Source organism: Euleptes europaea, chromosome 6, assembly GCF_029931775.1.
Source record: "Euleptes europaea isolate rEulEur1 chromosome 6, rEulEur1.hap1, whole genome shotgun sequence".
NCBI lineage: Eukaryota > Metazoa > Chordata > Lepidosauria > Squamata > Sphaerodactylidae > Euleptes > Euleptes europaea.
Genome location: NC_079317.1, coordinates 42237752 through 42254515, shown reverse-complemented (window position 1 = coordinate 42254515; position 16764 = coordinate 42237752). Strand labels below are relative to the sequence as shown.

Here is a 16764-nt window from a genome sequence, read left to right as displayed (position 1 = left end):
CGTGTTAGTCTGTTTGCAGTAGTCAAAAAGGGCAAGAGTCCAGTAGCACCTTAAAGACTAACAAAAATATTTTCTGGTAGGGTATGAGCTTTCGTGAGCCACAGCTCATACCCTACCAGAAAATATTTTTGTTAGTCTTTAAGGTGCTACTGGACTCTTGCCCTTTTTGACTAATGGTTTGATAGTAACATCTGAAGTGAAAGCTAGAATACCAAAAAGCATGTAAGTGCTCATGTAGGAACACACCACTGAGTTAATCTTACTACTTGCAACCGAGGCTTTCCCCTACACGGTTTTATCCAGTGCCTTTTTGAAAAACAGAAACTCACAGACTTACTGTGCAGGCTTGGTCCTGAACCAGTGGATGCCCCTTTAGGGATGACAGGCATGAGGGCATGCTGGATTGCCATCTCCCACATCCGTGCCACATCTGGGCCACAACCACTTGTGAGAACACTGTTATTAGCTGGAAGGCTAGGCAGGTTTTCAACATTTTCCCCAACATAGTAGATTATGTTTGCTGTGGTTATTTCAAAGCAATGTGGATTAGCTCCTTCTGGCAATAGGCTCAGGTTTTTTGCCGGTTCCAGGGATAAAATTTCAGATAGTGGAATTTCCTGGGAAGAATGAGTATTATCACTAATTTCTATGATACCTTTTCATAAACACAGTGCTCTATATCAACCTTAATTCCATATGGAAGACACGATGATGCTGTGGTCACCAGACAGGCATAAAATTTGCACTGACTCCAGTTAAGAGTTATCCTGTAACTACAGAGCTGCAATAGACAGGAATGCTAGTTCTTGGATCTCAAATTTAATACCACACCTTACCATACAAGGTTGATCCTTTCTAGCTAGCTCAACTACCCAGTGAAGATTCTCTGCTTTCCTCCTTTGTAAAGGTACCTCTGTTTATGAGTCACTGAGTGGATTCACACACACATCATGCCAAACTGAGATTAAACCAAGGTCACAGCTTGTTGTCCTATTCGCAGACTCCTCATGCTCATAGTTTCACACTTGAAGCTTGTTTTTTAGCTCCACAAATGGGTGTTTAACCTTCAGTTTAATCTCAGTACAGACTCCCAACTTTCTCAGGCATCCTCATTCAGACATATGGATGAACTGAAGATTGAGGAAGCTTTAAATCAAGCTCTATGGGAGAAGCTAGGGATGTGTGTGAGTATGCAACAAACTGTGCTTTGTTAAATCTCAGTTTTATTTTTGGAACAACATAAAAACCTATGAAAACACCAGCTGTGAAGGAACAGATGAATGGCCTATCTATTTCAGTAGTCCTATTTCACACAGTGGCCAACTTGATGCCTTCAGATGGTTGATGAGCTGGGCATGGAGACCAAAGTCTGCCCCTATTAATGCCCTCCTAGCATTTGAATGTACTCCTTTTGATGCACATTTTGCCTGGACTTGTATTACCCTCTAGTATTCGGACTTGCTCAAGACCAAGGATTTGAACCTGGGTCTGCTTAATCTTCACCCAATACAATAATCACTCCACTTTTCTGACTAATGAACATATACTACGATAAAATCAAAGAGAAGTGGCTTAGGTTTAAGGAGAGCCATGATAATTGTTCTAGACGACAGCTGAAGCCTTTTCCAACAGCAATATTATACTTGGTAGTTACATGATGAATACCAGTACAAAAATGTAGCTAAGTATGAAGGACCACAATATACTGATAAAATCACAGTTATGTTCTGTAATAACACCATAACAAACTTGAAGCCATCTTTACCTTGTAGTATTTGCTTCCAGTGTCATTTTGAAACAGTGTAATACATTTGCTGTCTAATCTCCAGTAGTGTCTCTTCCTCTATATTGAAATAAAAACAATCACATCAATTTAATAAAATATTAGTAGAGATTGTAGTAATGATGAAATAAAATACAATGAGATAAAGTAACTTGATAAAGATTGAGATGAATTACAATGGATAATCATTTTATATTTAATACAGAGAATTGCTCTATAGCATTCTTTGAAAGTCACCTACAAGTGATATTTTTCAAACTTATTTTGAAAATATCCAGTTCTTTTGCCATGGTCTGTATTTTCTAGTAGTAAGCTTATTAAGCTAGGTGTCTTCTCCTTTGATTCTAAATATCTGTATGATAATGTCTTAATATTTGATAAAGTTTACTAAAGGTTACTACTAACAGCAATTTACATCAACTGACCACAGCTGAGACTCAAGTCTGACACATAACCACTCTGATTCATCATTAAGATAATACAGACTTGTCTTTGCCAGACAGTAATTGAAGGTGTGTTGTGGCAGTGGCAGAAAATGGGCAATTCTTTTCTAGCTATGGAAAGGGAAGCTTGGGAGTAAAGATGGAGAATGTGTTCAGTTCTCCTCTCTCTCTAAACAGATCAGTATGCACATAAAGTTTAAGGAGTTTTCACAGAGCTGATGAGGGAAGCAGGAAATAAACACCTCTAACTAATATGCGTGCCTCTCATCCTTTACTTGAACCCCACCTAAATGGTAATAAATACTGACAAACTCACCATCACTCTGATGGTGTCTGAAAGTGTGCATCTCTAGTTAGGTGTCATGAATAAGAGGAAGAGTGCTCTTTGAGTCCAGGTCCTTCATCAGCTTACACACCTAACTCATTTGCACTGTGAGAACCCTTTATGATCTCTCTTGATGTTACCTTAGCAGTGTGGGAGGTACTGCAGTCTGTGATTCGCCATAGTGCTCCAGCAATCTTGAAAGATTCAGGACATATGGAAAGAGGTCTTTCCAATACCAACATTAATTTTCCTGGGAACTGAGGAAATGCTGTCATGGGAAGGAGCCACTCTATATACTCTATCCACCTGGCCTAGATCTTCCAAGATTATCTGAAGAGTGTGCAAAGACCATGCAGTACAGGAAGGGTACATACTGAAGCAGACACTGTGATATTAAGGCTAACATACTAACTGGGCATTTTGCTTCACAACTGTCTAAAAGGCAATTCATGAAGCATTAATATGTTCAGATAGCTGTGCTTACTGTAGTAGAACTATACTCACACCCTTGGCTGCTAGATGCATTTGTATTTCTCCCCAAGCAGCTAGCTTTTGTGTACTCCACTGGAGTTCAATCACAAACAGACACCTGTTTTCTCACATGGACTGAGTTTTCTGTATCAGAGCAACAGGCTACCGCCCTTACAAAGTAGAGATGTTTCTGGAACGATTTGAGTGAACAACATAATCCATGGTGTTGTAAGGAGAAGAAACAATTGTGGACTCAGCTTTGCTCCAATATATCAGACAAAACTGGATCACTCCCATGAAGGTCCAGCAAAGAAAGTGGCCAGTTTCATCTCTCCTACTTCTATGTGTATCACACTATAGTTTTGCACACTTGCCTTTTATCATGTCTTAGGAAAGCGATGAAATTCCTTTTTATCTATTAAAAAAGGACAGTGAGAAGAAAGCAGTTTTCCATAATATCTTTAGCAATAACATATTGATTTTATTGTCCCAGAACCAGTTCATAAATTGTAGTGTGCTACGGATAAATCTGACCCTCAGGATTTGTTTGGGGCTCTAATCTGGTCCAAACAAAGATAATAAACCACATAGTTCAAGATAACAACATTTCAATTTAAAAGCCTAAAACAGAAAGCATGAATAGAAAACAAAAGGCTTCTCTGCTTTTATGAAGCCCGGACACAGAAGCCTACTTAGGATTATTATTTGGTGGCCACTATAGTCCTTGGGCCCTTTGTACACATGGAGAATTCTCAGACAATCAAGGGAATGGGGGACTGCCTTTTGCAGAGAGCTTCAAAATAACCACACCAGAGAGACCTCATGCACAGGGGAATCTAATGGATGATTATCATCAAAGTGCAGAGATTTCTTAGCTCAACATCTTTCTTACCAGAGTGTCTTTGCTTGTGTAGTGAACCATCCATCCCTCCTTCATGACTGTGCTACTTCTCCTTTTTGTGTGCTTGACAGACTGAACCACTCTCATTAATGGAATATTGTTGCTTGTTGAAGGGCTGTTTACCAAAAATAATACATTAAAGCAATAGATGATTTTAATAAAAATGTGACTAAGTCCTTCCAAAGCATGACAAACCAACTGATCATACTCATATACTTCTTGTAAAGTTTACTGTAGGTGCTCCGATATGGCTATATTGCACACAGAATAGAAGGCATCATCCTGACAGAGTTATGATAATTTCTCACATAATTTCTCACCTGTGAGAGGTAAAATCAGTAAATCACATGTCAGGCCTTATAACTGAAACTGAATCCATCGAAGACGGAGGTCCTGAGGCTGGCTCAGGGAGATCCTAATCAGAGACATCAGCTTCCAACTCTTGACAGTGGGCATTTGACACCAACTTCCACCGCAAAGAGCCGGGGCATGATCCTGGATGTCTCCTTTTCCTTGGACAAAAATACAGCCAGAATGGTGTTTTTCCACCTTTGCCAGGCCAGGCAGCTGATGCCCTACCTGTCTTGCCGTGATCTAGACACAGTGATTCATGCAACCATCACCTCTAGATTGGACTGCTGTAACTCACTCTACCCAGAGCTACCCTTGAAGTTGCTCTGGAAACTTCAATTGGTCCATAACACAGTGGCACATGTCCTTGCAGGGACCCCTTGGATAGCGCACATTCAACTAGTGCTCTGCCAGCTGGCTCCAAGTTGAATACTGGATCAGATTCAAGGTTTTGATGCTGACCTTTAAAGCCCTAAATGGTGTGGGACCATCTTATCTGTGGGACCATCTCTCCTGATACGCCCCCACCCCCCAGAGAGCATTGCGCTCAGCCAGTAACAACTTACTGGTGTTCCCTGGCCCCAAAATTATCCGGCTGTCCTCAACCAGGGCCAGAGCATTTTTGGCTCTGCCTCTGGCCTGGTAGAACTCTCTATCAAATGAGACCCAGGTCCTGTGGGACCTGGCTCAGTTCTGCAGGGCCTGCAAGACTGAGATGTTCCGCCAGGCCTATGGGTGAGGACAGTGACAGCTCCATTCTAGCTGGCCTCCTTGTCCTGCCCTTCTTCTCCTTTCCCTTTCACTGTTTTCCCTCCCTTTTCCATTCCCTCTTCTCTCCCTCCTCTTGTTCTTTTTGTTTGTTCTTCCGTTATTAGTAGGGGCGCCACTTGGAATTTTAATGTTAAAGTTGGAAATGATTCTAAATCCTGATTTATAGGCTGTAATTTAAATTGTACTTATTGTATTGATTGTTACTTGCCCTGAGCTTGACCTTGGTTGGGAAAGGGTGGGGCTGAAGTCAAACAAACAAACAAATAAAGTAATGGGCTGTGTGACCGTGGTCTTGGTATTTTCTTTCCTGACGTTTTGCCAGCAGCTGTGGCAGCTGAAGGACAGTGTCTCTCAGTGTCAAGTTGTAGGAAGAGTAATATATAGTCAGAAAGGGGTTGGGTTTGAGCTGAGTCATTGTCCTGCAAAAAGTATCAAAGGTAGTGGCTAATCATTGTACTGTAAGTATCAAGTTAATGTGCTAATGAGGATGTGGTATTTTTGCAGGACAATGACTCAGCTCAAACCCAACCCCTTTCTGACTATATATTACTCTTCCTACACACTTGACACTGAGAGACACTGTCCTTCAGCTGCCACAGCTGCTGGCAAAACGTCAGGAAAGAAAATACAAGACCACGGTCACACAGCCCGGATAACCTACAAGAACCAATGAACTCTGACCGTGAAAGCCTTCGACAAATAAAGTAACCTTTAGCAAACAGTGCTAGAGGCTTACATACTGAATCTAAGACTTGTTGCCATATCAAATAAAATCTTATGATGGAAGCACAAAACACACACCCACACACAAGAAGCCTCTTGATGGATTACACAAAAGGTCCATCTAGTATAACATATTGTTTCCAACTGTGGCAACCAGATGCTTCTCAGAGGTTTAAAAGGAGGAAATGGATCCCAAAGCTCTCCTCTGTTGTTTGTCTTTAGCATCTGGGGACAAGATGTTGAAATCTGATGTATTTGAACATGGGGGTTCCATTTAGACAGTGTGACCATTGAACAACTGGATTTCAGTACTACTCTGGCATTATGCCTTCAGGAACGTGCTGTGCAGATGTTCAAATGTTAGGTCTGTTATGTCAAATCTCCACTTTTGTGCTGCAGTTACATTCTGTTATCTCTGAGACTCGTGTATATTTGCAAAAAAAGAGATGTTAATAGCACAGTCCTAAACTGATTCACACAATTTTAAGCCCACAGAATTCAATGGACTTAGAAGGGTTAACTCTGTTTAGGATTGCACTGTAGATACTGGGTTGGATCCAGCATAAACTTTCCACTTTCAATTCCAATTACAGTGAGACGGCCAATGTAGAATAGTGGTTAGCATTTTAGATTATAATGTGGATTCAGTGGTTTGAACTAGGACCCAGATTCAAATCCCCACACTGCCACAAAGCTCTCAAGGTGACTTTCAGATACACAAACTCTCTCAGGATAACCTGTGTACAACAGCTATTAGAAGGTTTGCTGTGAGGAGACGATGAAGAAGGGAGATCCATTTAAGCTGCTCTGAACACCTTAGAGGAAGCGTAGGAGAAAACGCACTTGACAGACAAGCTTTTACCAGACCTAGCAGTGGAAGCAACATATTTTCCCACTATGCAAAAACTCACCTGATCATTCTGTTACTTTCGTCATGGTCGGGATCAGTGTCTTGCATTTCTCCATTATCGCCTTGGTTCATGATTGCCATTTCAGCGTCATGGGCCATACACTCCTCCATTTCATCTAAGAGTCTGCTGTTTCTCTCACTGTCATTGTCATCACTTCCTTCTTCCATGACCACATCAGACTCAGCACCAGGACTAAGCAAATCTGGAACGTATTAAGAAACCCTCAGAAACAAATCTGAAATATACTCTGGCATTAAGCTTAGTTCTACAATTGACTATTGCATCTGGAGGCCATACATAGCTAACAAGTCATATATATATTCATAGGAGGCCATACATAGCTAACAAGTCATATATATTCATATATATATGAATAAAATATATCAAAACCTATAAGGAACATTTAGTTGTTGGACCAAACCAACCGGGGATTTTTTAAAAAAAGCTTTCATTCCTCTGACATGGTTACACACAAAAGTATCAGGACCAAGGTAGGGCAGTGCTTCTTTTTCTTCACACATGATTTTACTTTCCCCACTCCTGCTTCATCAGTGCAGTAAAAAGGACCAGATTTTTTTTTAAAGAACATTCTTTGATTTTACACTCAATTGTAAAAAGGGATCCTTCATTTTAGATTCAATGTACTTGTGGGGAAATGCACTTTATTTGTTAGCACACTGGAACACATCTGTATTTTACAAACAGAAATTAGCATAGCAAAATCACTACAGAACGGCACAGAATAGACGGATGTAAAATGACCAAAAAAAGGGGGGGGGAAGAGGTAGACATATGGAAAAAATGTCTTTCAAAATATTTCTACTGATTAAAATATAATGACGCTCCTCTGGATAGAGCTGCACTGATTCTAACACACTAACTTTGGCATCAGTGTTATCAGAGAGTGAAGAGAACAAGAGGAAACAATAACTGTCCCAATTATCTAAAGCAACTTGATGCTGTGGCATCACTGCACCATTCCAGACTAACCCCGCCCCAAACAGCAGCATCATAAGAAAAGTTGTTACTTTTCAGGAGATGTTAAGGAACTTAGTGGAAGTGAGGACTGAGATGGACCACCACAAAAAAAATTTCCTAAGAGTCAAAAGGCTGCTAAGGGCACGATAAAGCCACCTGAAACTGAGAAAGGGACTACGAGTAATCATCTTAACTGCAAGTCAATGCAGTTGATGTGACAGTTAAATTAAAACCCTTTCTAGATAAGGTGGCAGAATGGCCATTTACCCATGACTGATTTAACTGACTTTTCTTTTAGAAAACATAGGGCGTCATCCAGTCCACGGCAGACAAATAGGCGTGCAGGGTTTCTAGTATGGCACAGTACATCCTAGTTCCCCGCCTCTTCCTAATTCATGCTGGCATCATGGCAGACCATTACAGGGAACAGAGAAATTGTATGAGCTTTCCACACCCATTTGGTCAAGGAATGGCATATAACTCTGAGCCTATAATGGCCTGGAGCCACATGCAGTGGAGAAGGATAGTGCTCTATAAGGTCAGGCTCAAATCTTTACTTCTGAAAGTTATTTTTAGTAATTTAGTGCTATTTACATGCAAAAGTGCTTCATAGAGTAATGTCACAGCATCCCATCTATGGGCACAATCGATCACCACCCCCTTTATGGTGCTTTCTCCCTTTCACTTCTTCCCAAAGCAACAGCACGTGTGCCTGTGAGGCCAAGAGATTAATTGTGTCTGTGGAAGACAGGGAGGGAAAGGCAATGAGAGAAACTTGAATAGATGCAATTACTTGTTAATTTCAGATGGGGATGAATACTAAAGGGATGAAACCCAGGTCTTAATTGAATGTACTTATTAATTTACACCATTTTAGCCCATCTTTCTCCTAAAGATGACTTGAGGCAGGCTGCAATGTTATTTCAAAGCAATCAAAATAATGAACAACAAAGAACCACTGACTCCATCCCAAACAAACTATTCTCTCAGGGCCATTTACCTATTATTAAGAAAGCCCATCTAACTAATTTGGCCCTATATAGTTTCCGGAACACCAGCAATGTGGGACACGCTAAAGATGGCCATTCTTCAGAGTACAAACTATTATGGAAAAAGCTCTTAAATGGAATTTTCCCCAGGCTGGAAATGATAAGTAGATCTAAAACTAGATTACAGTTGCATTTGATACAGTTTTGTTTTGTGATTGTTCCAGAAATAACATAACATGGAGTAAAGGTAAATTTTAAGTGTTTATTTCTCTCAGCTGATATACATTTTGTGCCAGGATGAAATTGCTGAGTGTTCTCTCAATGAGTGTTGCTTGCTATATATTTATGCCACTAGTGATCTCATGCTTTGAAGGCAATTTTAAATAAACATGTCTGTAATCCTTGGGATGGATGTTTAGGTTGCAAACAAACTTGAGTAGTTTCCTGAGAGGCACTTCCCAAAGCTGGAATTTGGCAGTCCAAAAGACCATTGATTGGAGGGGGGGGGGTACCCTTTCCTCTAAAACTGACAATGTTGGCCATATTGGAGAAAGCTGTATACACAGAAAGAGCACATAATAGGTTCTCGGAAACACTCACTGAGGATACTCCTCTACTATTGGTCCTTTTTGGGCACTTTCACGCATGCCAAATAATGCACATTCAATCCACTCCACTTTCACTGCACTTTGCAGCTGGATTTTACTGTGTGAAATGTCAAAATCCATTTGCAAACAATCCTTAAAGTGTATTGAAAGTTGATTGAAAGTGCATTATTTGGGATGTGTGAAAGCGCCCTTTGGCCATTTATGCATGGGAGGTTTTGCCTTGGATTTGCCATTCTTTAGATGTACATTTTCCCCATCTGAATTCTCAAAATTCAACAATAAGCCCCCATGCAGAATTTTGAGAATTTGGATGGAGAAAATGTGCATCTAGAGAGCGGTAAATCCAAGGCAAACCCTTCCAAGCATAAATGGCCTTTGTTATTGGTACTCAGGTGGCTCCTCCTGGGAATATAAAAATACTATTAATCCATAATCTGGAATAGGCTTAATGTGACTGGACAAATAAATTCCACATTTTAAAAAATCACTTCTGCAACGGATGGAACTGTTTTGTTCATATGTTCAGAGGGTGCTTGCTTGGTTCAAGTTTGAACTAATAAATATTAGGATAATAACAAGTTCAAAAGCAACCCCCTCCCCTCAAAAAACTGCATGTTCACAATAAATGTGACAATAATCTGTTTAAGATTACCATTTTCTTACATTGTGGGGATTAATTGAAATCAAATGATAACATAATTACTAACAAGCCTTCAAAATTAAAGTATCATGTGTGTGAATTTCTTTACTTTAACCTATAGTCAAACTGGTGGCATATTTTCTCCTCCTCTGTCTATAAGAAACATCTGCCCACATATGGCAGAAGACGATTCCTATACAAACAAACAAACAAAGTATCTAAACTTCTAGCCAGGATTTGTTCTGCAACCCTTAGGGGCTAGAATTATGTTTCCTTTGTCATATTATAAAGTATCTGATATTGACAGCTCATGCTTAATTAATATTTTAGTGTTCGAGTAAAGGGTTATCTGAGAAGGTAATGTGTATACTATCAGTTGGTTTCCTTTTACCTTTAATACAACCTGTGAATTTTTTTCTTTAAAAAAGCTGCTGCAAACCGATTAGTATTTGTTCTTACTTCAAAAGGCAGTTAGAACACAGAATACAACAGCCCTAAATACAACTTACCTCCATTAATCGCCACTTCCCCAAGGCAATTATTTGGCACTTTAGGTGCACAACGTTTGTGACAGTTGAACCTGCAATCTGATTTAAGAGAAGATACATGATTTCCCCCCCACAGTGATAGAGCTATAGCATGATAGGCATGAGCGGGATACTATTTTTATGAAGTCACATGAACACATACACACAAACTCATGTTATAATTAAAAAAATAGCTTTGGGTCACAAATATTGCTATTGCTTAAAATATATACAATTAAGACTTCAAGGGCTGTTACAGAAAAGGAGTTGGCTGGTTAATCAATTCAACATGTGAAATTAAGCTTACTACTTCTTGGTCCTCATTGCCTTCAGATCACAATGCTGCAGTGACAGTAGAAGCACAGTAACTGCTAGCGCCTAGATTTAGAGACTCTGTGCTCCCTTGGTTCCATCCTTTCCTGCCAATAATAAATAGCCTTTCCTGTACATATTAATATATGTAGCTTTGTCTCAGTTCCACTTTCTGCTTGGCTTGCCCTTCAATGTTAAGTATGCGCTACTCTTTGTCTCCTCAGGTGCCTTCTCAAATTAGCAACAGCTCTTCATAGTCTCAGCAAATGAAATGTCTTCCCAAATACCTGCTAAATGCAGATGACAGGGATTGAACTGGGCCTGAGACTTTCTGCACTCAAAGCAGGTATTCTACCACAGCCCCCTTATTAAGTACTATAATGCTTCTTCTGAGCCTATTCTCTGACTATCTCAGTCCTTTCTCACTCCCTGTGTGAGGTTTCAGTATCAGACAAATTGGCTATGCTCCTTTCCCTCATATGATCCAGATTACAAAATGCTGCATTCCCCAGACAAAGAGCTATTCTAAACATACATACCACCTAAATGTTAGGTGGTCTGCAACATGTAAAATATGAGCGGGGGGCAGGGAGGGGAGAAAGCAATGAAGGAAATATGGCAACTAATTTTAGGCTTTCTACAGTACAATCTCAACCAGAGTTACACCCTTCTAAGCAAATTGACTTCAGTGGGTTAGAATTGCAGCAATACAGACAAGAGGACAGGCAGATCCTACAGAAAACATTCTGTATTGCAATATGAGTATATAGCTTAGAATTGCACTCTGAGGGCATTCACAAACTTTTTTCTAGCTCAGTACATCTGATGAAACCAGCACATGGTGAATTTAATGGCTTGCAGACTACACCACTAAAAATTAACTATCTATAATGGTGTTTCAGATCTCAGGTAGGCAAAGTCAGTAACTTTTGCCATCCTATCAACAAACATAAAGGGTAATCTTGAAAACCAAAGACTAAAACAGATTAGTTGAGTGAATGCAGCACATGGCAACATGTGGTAAAACCATTCTAAACTGAAATAGGTATTCATGAGGGGAATACTGGTTCAATGAAAATTCTTACTTTATATAGACCAAGACACATTCCTTTCCTGTTCATGGTATCTCAAGAACTGTTTCTTGCACTTACTTGAGATAACTGTTTACAGCAAAGGAATACATATGGCTCCTTCTGGAATATACAAAGGCAGACTTTTAGTTTAGTTAAGCCCACCCTTGTCCGCTGAACAGCTATCTGATGTTGAAACATGTTGGTCTTACTAAACATCAGTATAAAGAACCATTTGCCCCCATTCCTTTGAATATTCCTCCAATATAGCTGTTCTATTTTCACAGTAAAAAGTGGAATCTGACTATTCAATTGACAACTATAGCTCTGAGACTGGTATTATTAATTCACGAAGAATGCAAAAACCATAAGAGAGCAAAAAGATAACAGGCCACATGGAAATCTGTTCTACATTCACATTACGGCACATACAATGCTTTAAAAGACTTTGGCTTGAAAATAAATGTAATATTAAAATTCTCACAAGTATCTTATGGAACTCATTTTCATACTTAAATATGCTTACCTTTACATTGTAAACCCTGTCTAAAAAGTCCCTTGAGTAGCTTCTTACAATACTGACAAACTGTTGGCCGTGTATATGAATGGATCACAAAAGTATGAGGCACTTTAACCTTGGAAAGCAAAATCTTGTCAAGCTGAATGGGTCGTCCAATGTATGACTGTGAATTGGACCTCTTCTCTCTCCCAGTAAATAGCTCTGGAGGTGACTTTTGCTATAACATATAAATATGGAGACAGGACAAAGCTGCATGAAATCATGTTAATGAGCACCACCTTGAAGCTCCAACATGCAAAATGGCTTCCTGATCTACATTTATTAAGCAGCATTTTTGAATTTTATACAAGTCACTGCTTGCAACATTGAGAGTACAATCCTAAAAAGAATTACTCTGGTCTAAGCCCATTCATTTCAATGGGCTTAGACTGGAGTAATTCTTTTTAGGATTGCACTCTCAGTGCTGCAAGCAGTGACTTTGGTAAAAAGGAGTACCGTATATACTCGCGTATAAGCCGAGTTTTTCAGCCCAAAAAAAGGGCTGAAAAAGCCGGCCTCAGCTTATACGTGGGTCAATACGGTAGAGGAGGGAGGGGGGAACTTACCACCGCCGCCGCCATTGCCACCGGGCGCGCCCGGCTCCCCCCGGCCAGGAGCGCCCTGGAGGGGCCTCCTGTGGCTGAGGGAAGGCCGCGGCTCCGACGCCGCTGGGCGCACCCGGCTCCCCTTGGCCAGGAGCGCCCTGGAGGGGCCTCCTGTGGCCGAGGGAAGGCCTCGCCTCCGCCGGGCGCACCTGGCTCCCCTTGGCCAGGAGCACCCTGGAGGGGCCTCCGGTGGCCGAGGGAAGGCTGCGCCTCCGCCGCCGGGCGCACCCGGCTCCCCCTGGCCAGGAGCGCCCTGGAGGGGCCTCCTGTGGCCGAGGGAAGGCTGCACCACCGCCGCCGGGCGCACCCGGCTCCCCCCGGCCAGGAGCGCCCTGGAGGGGCCTCCTGTGGCCGAGGGAAGGCTGCACCACCGCCGCCGGGCGCACCCGGCTCCCCCTGGCCAGGAGCGCCCTGGAGGGGCCTCCTGTGGCCAGGAGGGAAGGCCGCGCATCTGCCGCCGCTGGGCGCACCTGGCTCCCCTTGGCCAGGAGCGCCCTGGAGGGGCCTCCTGTGGCCAGGAGGGAAGGCCGCGCATCTGCCGCCGCCGGGCGCACCCGGCTCCCCTTGGCCAGGAGCGCCCTGGAGGGGCCTCCTGTGGCCGAGGGAAGGCTGCACCACCGCCGCCGGGCGCACCCGGCTCCCCCTGGCCAGGAGCGCCCTGGAGGGGCCTCCTGTGGCCGAGGGAAGGCTGCACCACCGCCGCCAGGCGCACCCGGCTCCCCCTGGCCAGGAGCGCCCTGGAGGGGCCTCCTGTGGCCAGGAGGGAAGGCCGCGCATCTGCCGCCGCTGGGCGCACCCGGCTCCCCTTGGCCAGGAGCGCCCTGGAGGGGCCTCCTGTGGCCGAGGGAAGGCCACTCCTCCACATTAAGCCTGCAGGGTGACCTTGGGCCAGTCACAGTTCTCTCAGAACTCTCTCAGCCCACGTGGAGGCAGGCAATGGCAAACCACCTCCGAACCTCTCTTGCTGTGAAAACTCCACAGGGTCGCCATAAGGCAGCTGTGACTTGACGGCACTTTCCACCACCAGTGTAACTGAGCACTAGCACGGAGCAAATGTAAATGGTGTTATGAGATTAGAGTAAATTGCTCTGCATTGTTGTCATTTGAATAATTCAGCCTTGCTATCTTGAACTCTGCTGTTTTATCTCCCTCTTTGCTACTCTGCCTCCTGGTTTAGAGGTATCCTCTCACTAATTTAATTTGCTGCATAAAGCTTTATATCTTATGTTAAGCAAATCAGTACCCATGTCAGGTCAGACATGTTAAGATTACCCTCTACACATGCAGAACATGAGCCCTAGCCTGGGGTAATCAAATTTTCAAATTCAAATTTGAAATGTGGGGAAATGCAGGGGGAGAGCAAGGTGACCTGTGACAGCTGGAAATGGCATCCATCATCAAGACAAAGACCCAATGTCCTCGGAGGGAAGATGGCAAGTGAAACAGCCACGCATAAAATTATCCCCCCTCTTTCTTTTCCTTTTCTGGGATATTGATTACCCTGGGCTAGGGCTCATTTCTGCATGTGTAGAGGGTAATCTTCACATGTCTGACCCGGCATGGGTACTGATTTGCGTAACATAAGATGTAAAGCTTCACACAGCAAATTAAATTATTTCTTGTAGAAATGTACATTAAACCTAAAATCTACTGAGCTCATATTTCTTTATCCAGCATGATGCTGGTTGGTTTAAGAGAAATGTGAACAATTTTTTTCCTAGTGGTCAGCCAGATTCCTGACTCAGGAAGCTTGGATACTTACCAGGAAACAATTGCTTAGCTAGATTACACTATGGAAACTACAGAAGCCAATAATTCTTTAGACATTTAGCAGATCAGTACAATTGTTTCTCGACAGGGCAAATTACTTTTAACCAGACAAACTGCTAAAATTCAAGTAACTTTCACAAATGCTACGAAGTTTGCACATGTGTGCACATACTTAATAGTACTGCTTCCAAGCTTCTGCAGTGAAAATGATTCAATCCAGACCATTAAAATGTTAAAACAGTACATATTGTACTTGTGGGGTTAAGGATAAATCAAATTAACGGTTTCCAATGCAATTCAGTGCAAAATTCAATCAGTAACATTCTAGAATCAGTGTTTCATATATTGAGCCCAAACAATATAGACCTGTAACATGTAACTAATGTGTTCGGATCAGGCCTAAACAAAGCTATAATGTAAACAAATATAGGATCTTCTACAGCTATACTCAAGTAAGAAAAGTACAGTAAGAAGTATCAGTTCCCAAACTGCCAGGCTAGTTCTTTCTTCTCTCATTTCTAGGGAATACATATCAGGGCATTCCCATTGGGTAGCCGTGTTAGTCTGTTTGCAGTAGTCAAAAAGGGCAAGAGTCCAGTAGCACCTTAAAAACTAACAAAAATATTTTCTGGTAGGGTATGAGCTTTCGTGAGCCACAGCTCACTTCTTCAGATACAGCTAGAATGTGAATCCATCGGTCTTTAAGTAGAGGAACAGTATATAAATGTGAATAGCAGGCTTGATTGGATTAGGTGTGATATGCAGAAGAGTCTGTGATGTCCAGGGGAGAGATGGGTGTGGAGAAATCAGCATTGGTAATGGGCCATGAATGCAAGGTTTTTATTCAGCCCAGGTAAATGCATTGACTTTAGTTTGAATATCAACTGTAATTCAGCAGTTTCTCTTTCCAATCTCCCTTTAAAATTCCTTTGTAGGAGAACTGCTACTCTTAAATCTGCAACAGAATGTCCTGGAAGGTTGAAATGTTCACCCACTGGTTTTTGAATACTGTAGTTTCTGATGTCAGACTTATGTCCATTTAATCTTTGTCTAAGAGACTGACCTGTTTGTCCAATGTAGATTGTGGAAGGGCATTGCTGGCATGTGATGGCATAAATCACATTAGAAGATGAGCAGGAATATGAACCTGAGATAGTATGGCTGACATTGGTGGGTCCAGAGATGGTGTTCCTAGAATCTATATGAGGGCAAAGTTGGCACCTTGGTTTGTTGCAGGCCTTGGTGCCAGAGTCCATGTTCTCTGGCACCAAGGCCTGCAACAAACCAAGGTGCCAACTTTGCCCTCATATAGATTCTAGGAACACCATCTCTGGACCCACCAATGTCAGCCATACTATCTCAGGTTCATATTCCTGCTCATCTTCTAATGTGATTTATGCCATCACATGCCAGCAATGCCCTTCCACAATCTACATTGGACAAACAGGTCAGTCTCTTAGACAAAGATTAAATGGACATAAGTCTGACATCAGAAACCACAGTATTCAAAAACCAGTGGGTGAACATTTCAACCTTCCAGGACATTCTGTTGTAGATTTAAGAGTAGCAGTTCTCTTACAAAGGAATTTTAAAGGGAGATTGGAAAGAGAAACTGCTGAATTACAGTTGATATTCAAACTAAAGTCAATGCATTTACCTGGGCTGAATAAAGACCTTGCATTCATGGCCCATTACCAATGCTGATTTCTCCACACCCATCTCTCCCCTGGACATCACAGACTCTTCTGCATATCACACCTAATCCAATCAAGCCTGCTATTCACATTTATATACTGTTCCTCTACTTAAAGACCGATGGATTCACATTCTAGCTGTATCTGAAGAAGTGAGCTGTGGCTCACGAAAGCTCATACCCTACCAGAAAATATTTTTGTTAGTCTTTAAGGTGCTACTGGACTCTTGCCCTTTTTGACTATATCAGGGCATGGCAGCCAAGAAATAGAATGTTGCAACTTCTATAAATCATTCAAATAATATGAATATAAATTCATACCAATGGTCCATTA

At 42.0% G+C, this 16764-nt stretch overlaps 1 protein-coding gene across 1 annotated transcript in view; it reads right to left on the bottom strand.

The window, feature by feature from the left end:
• Nucleotides 1-16764, bottom strand: part of PRKD1 (protein kinase D1) — a 113376-nt gene that overhangs the window by 21449 nt on the left and 75163 nt on the right. Inside the window, exons 7-12 of the mRNA XM_056851250.1 lie at nucleotides 12330-12540; nucleotides 10404-10481; nucleotides 6680-6881; nucleotides 3915-4038; nucleotides 1766-1843; nucleotides 338-617 (exon numbers count right to left, since the gene is read on the bottom strand). Of these exons, the coding sequence (XP_056707228.1) occupies nucleotides 338-617; nucleotides 1766-1843; nucleotides 3915-4038; nucleotides 6680-6881; nucleotides 10404-10481; nucleotides 12330-12540 (973 nt within the window). The remainder of the gene's footprint in view (nucleotides 1-337; nucleotides 618-1765; nucleotides 1844-3914; nucleotides 4039-6679; nucleotides 6882-10403; nucleotides 10482-12329; nucleotides 12541-16764) is intronic.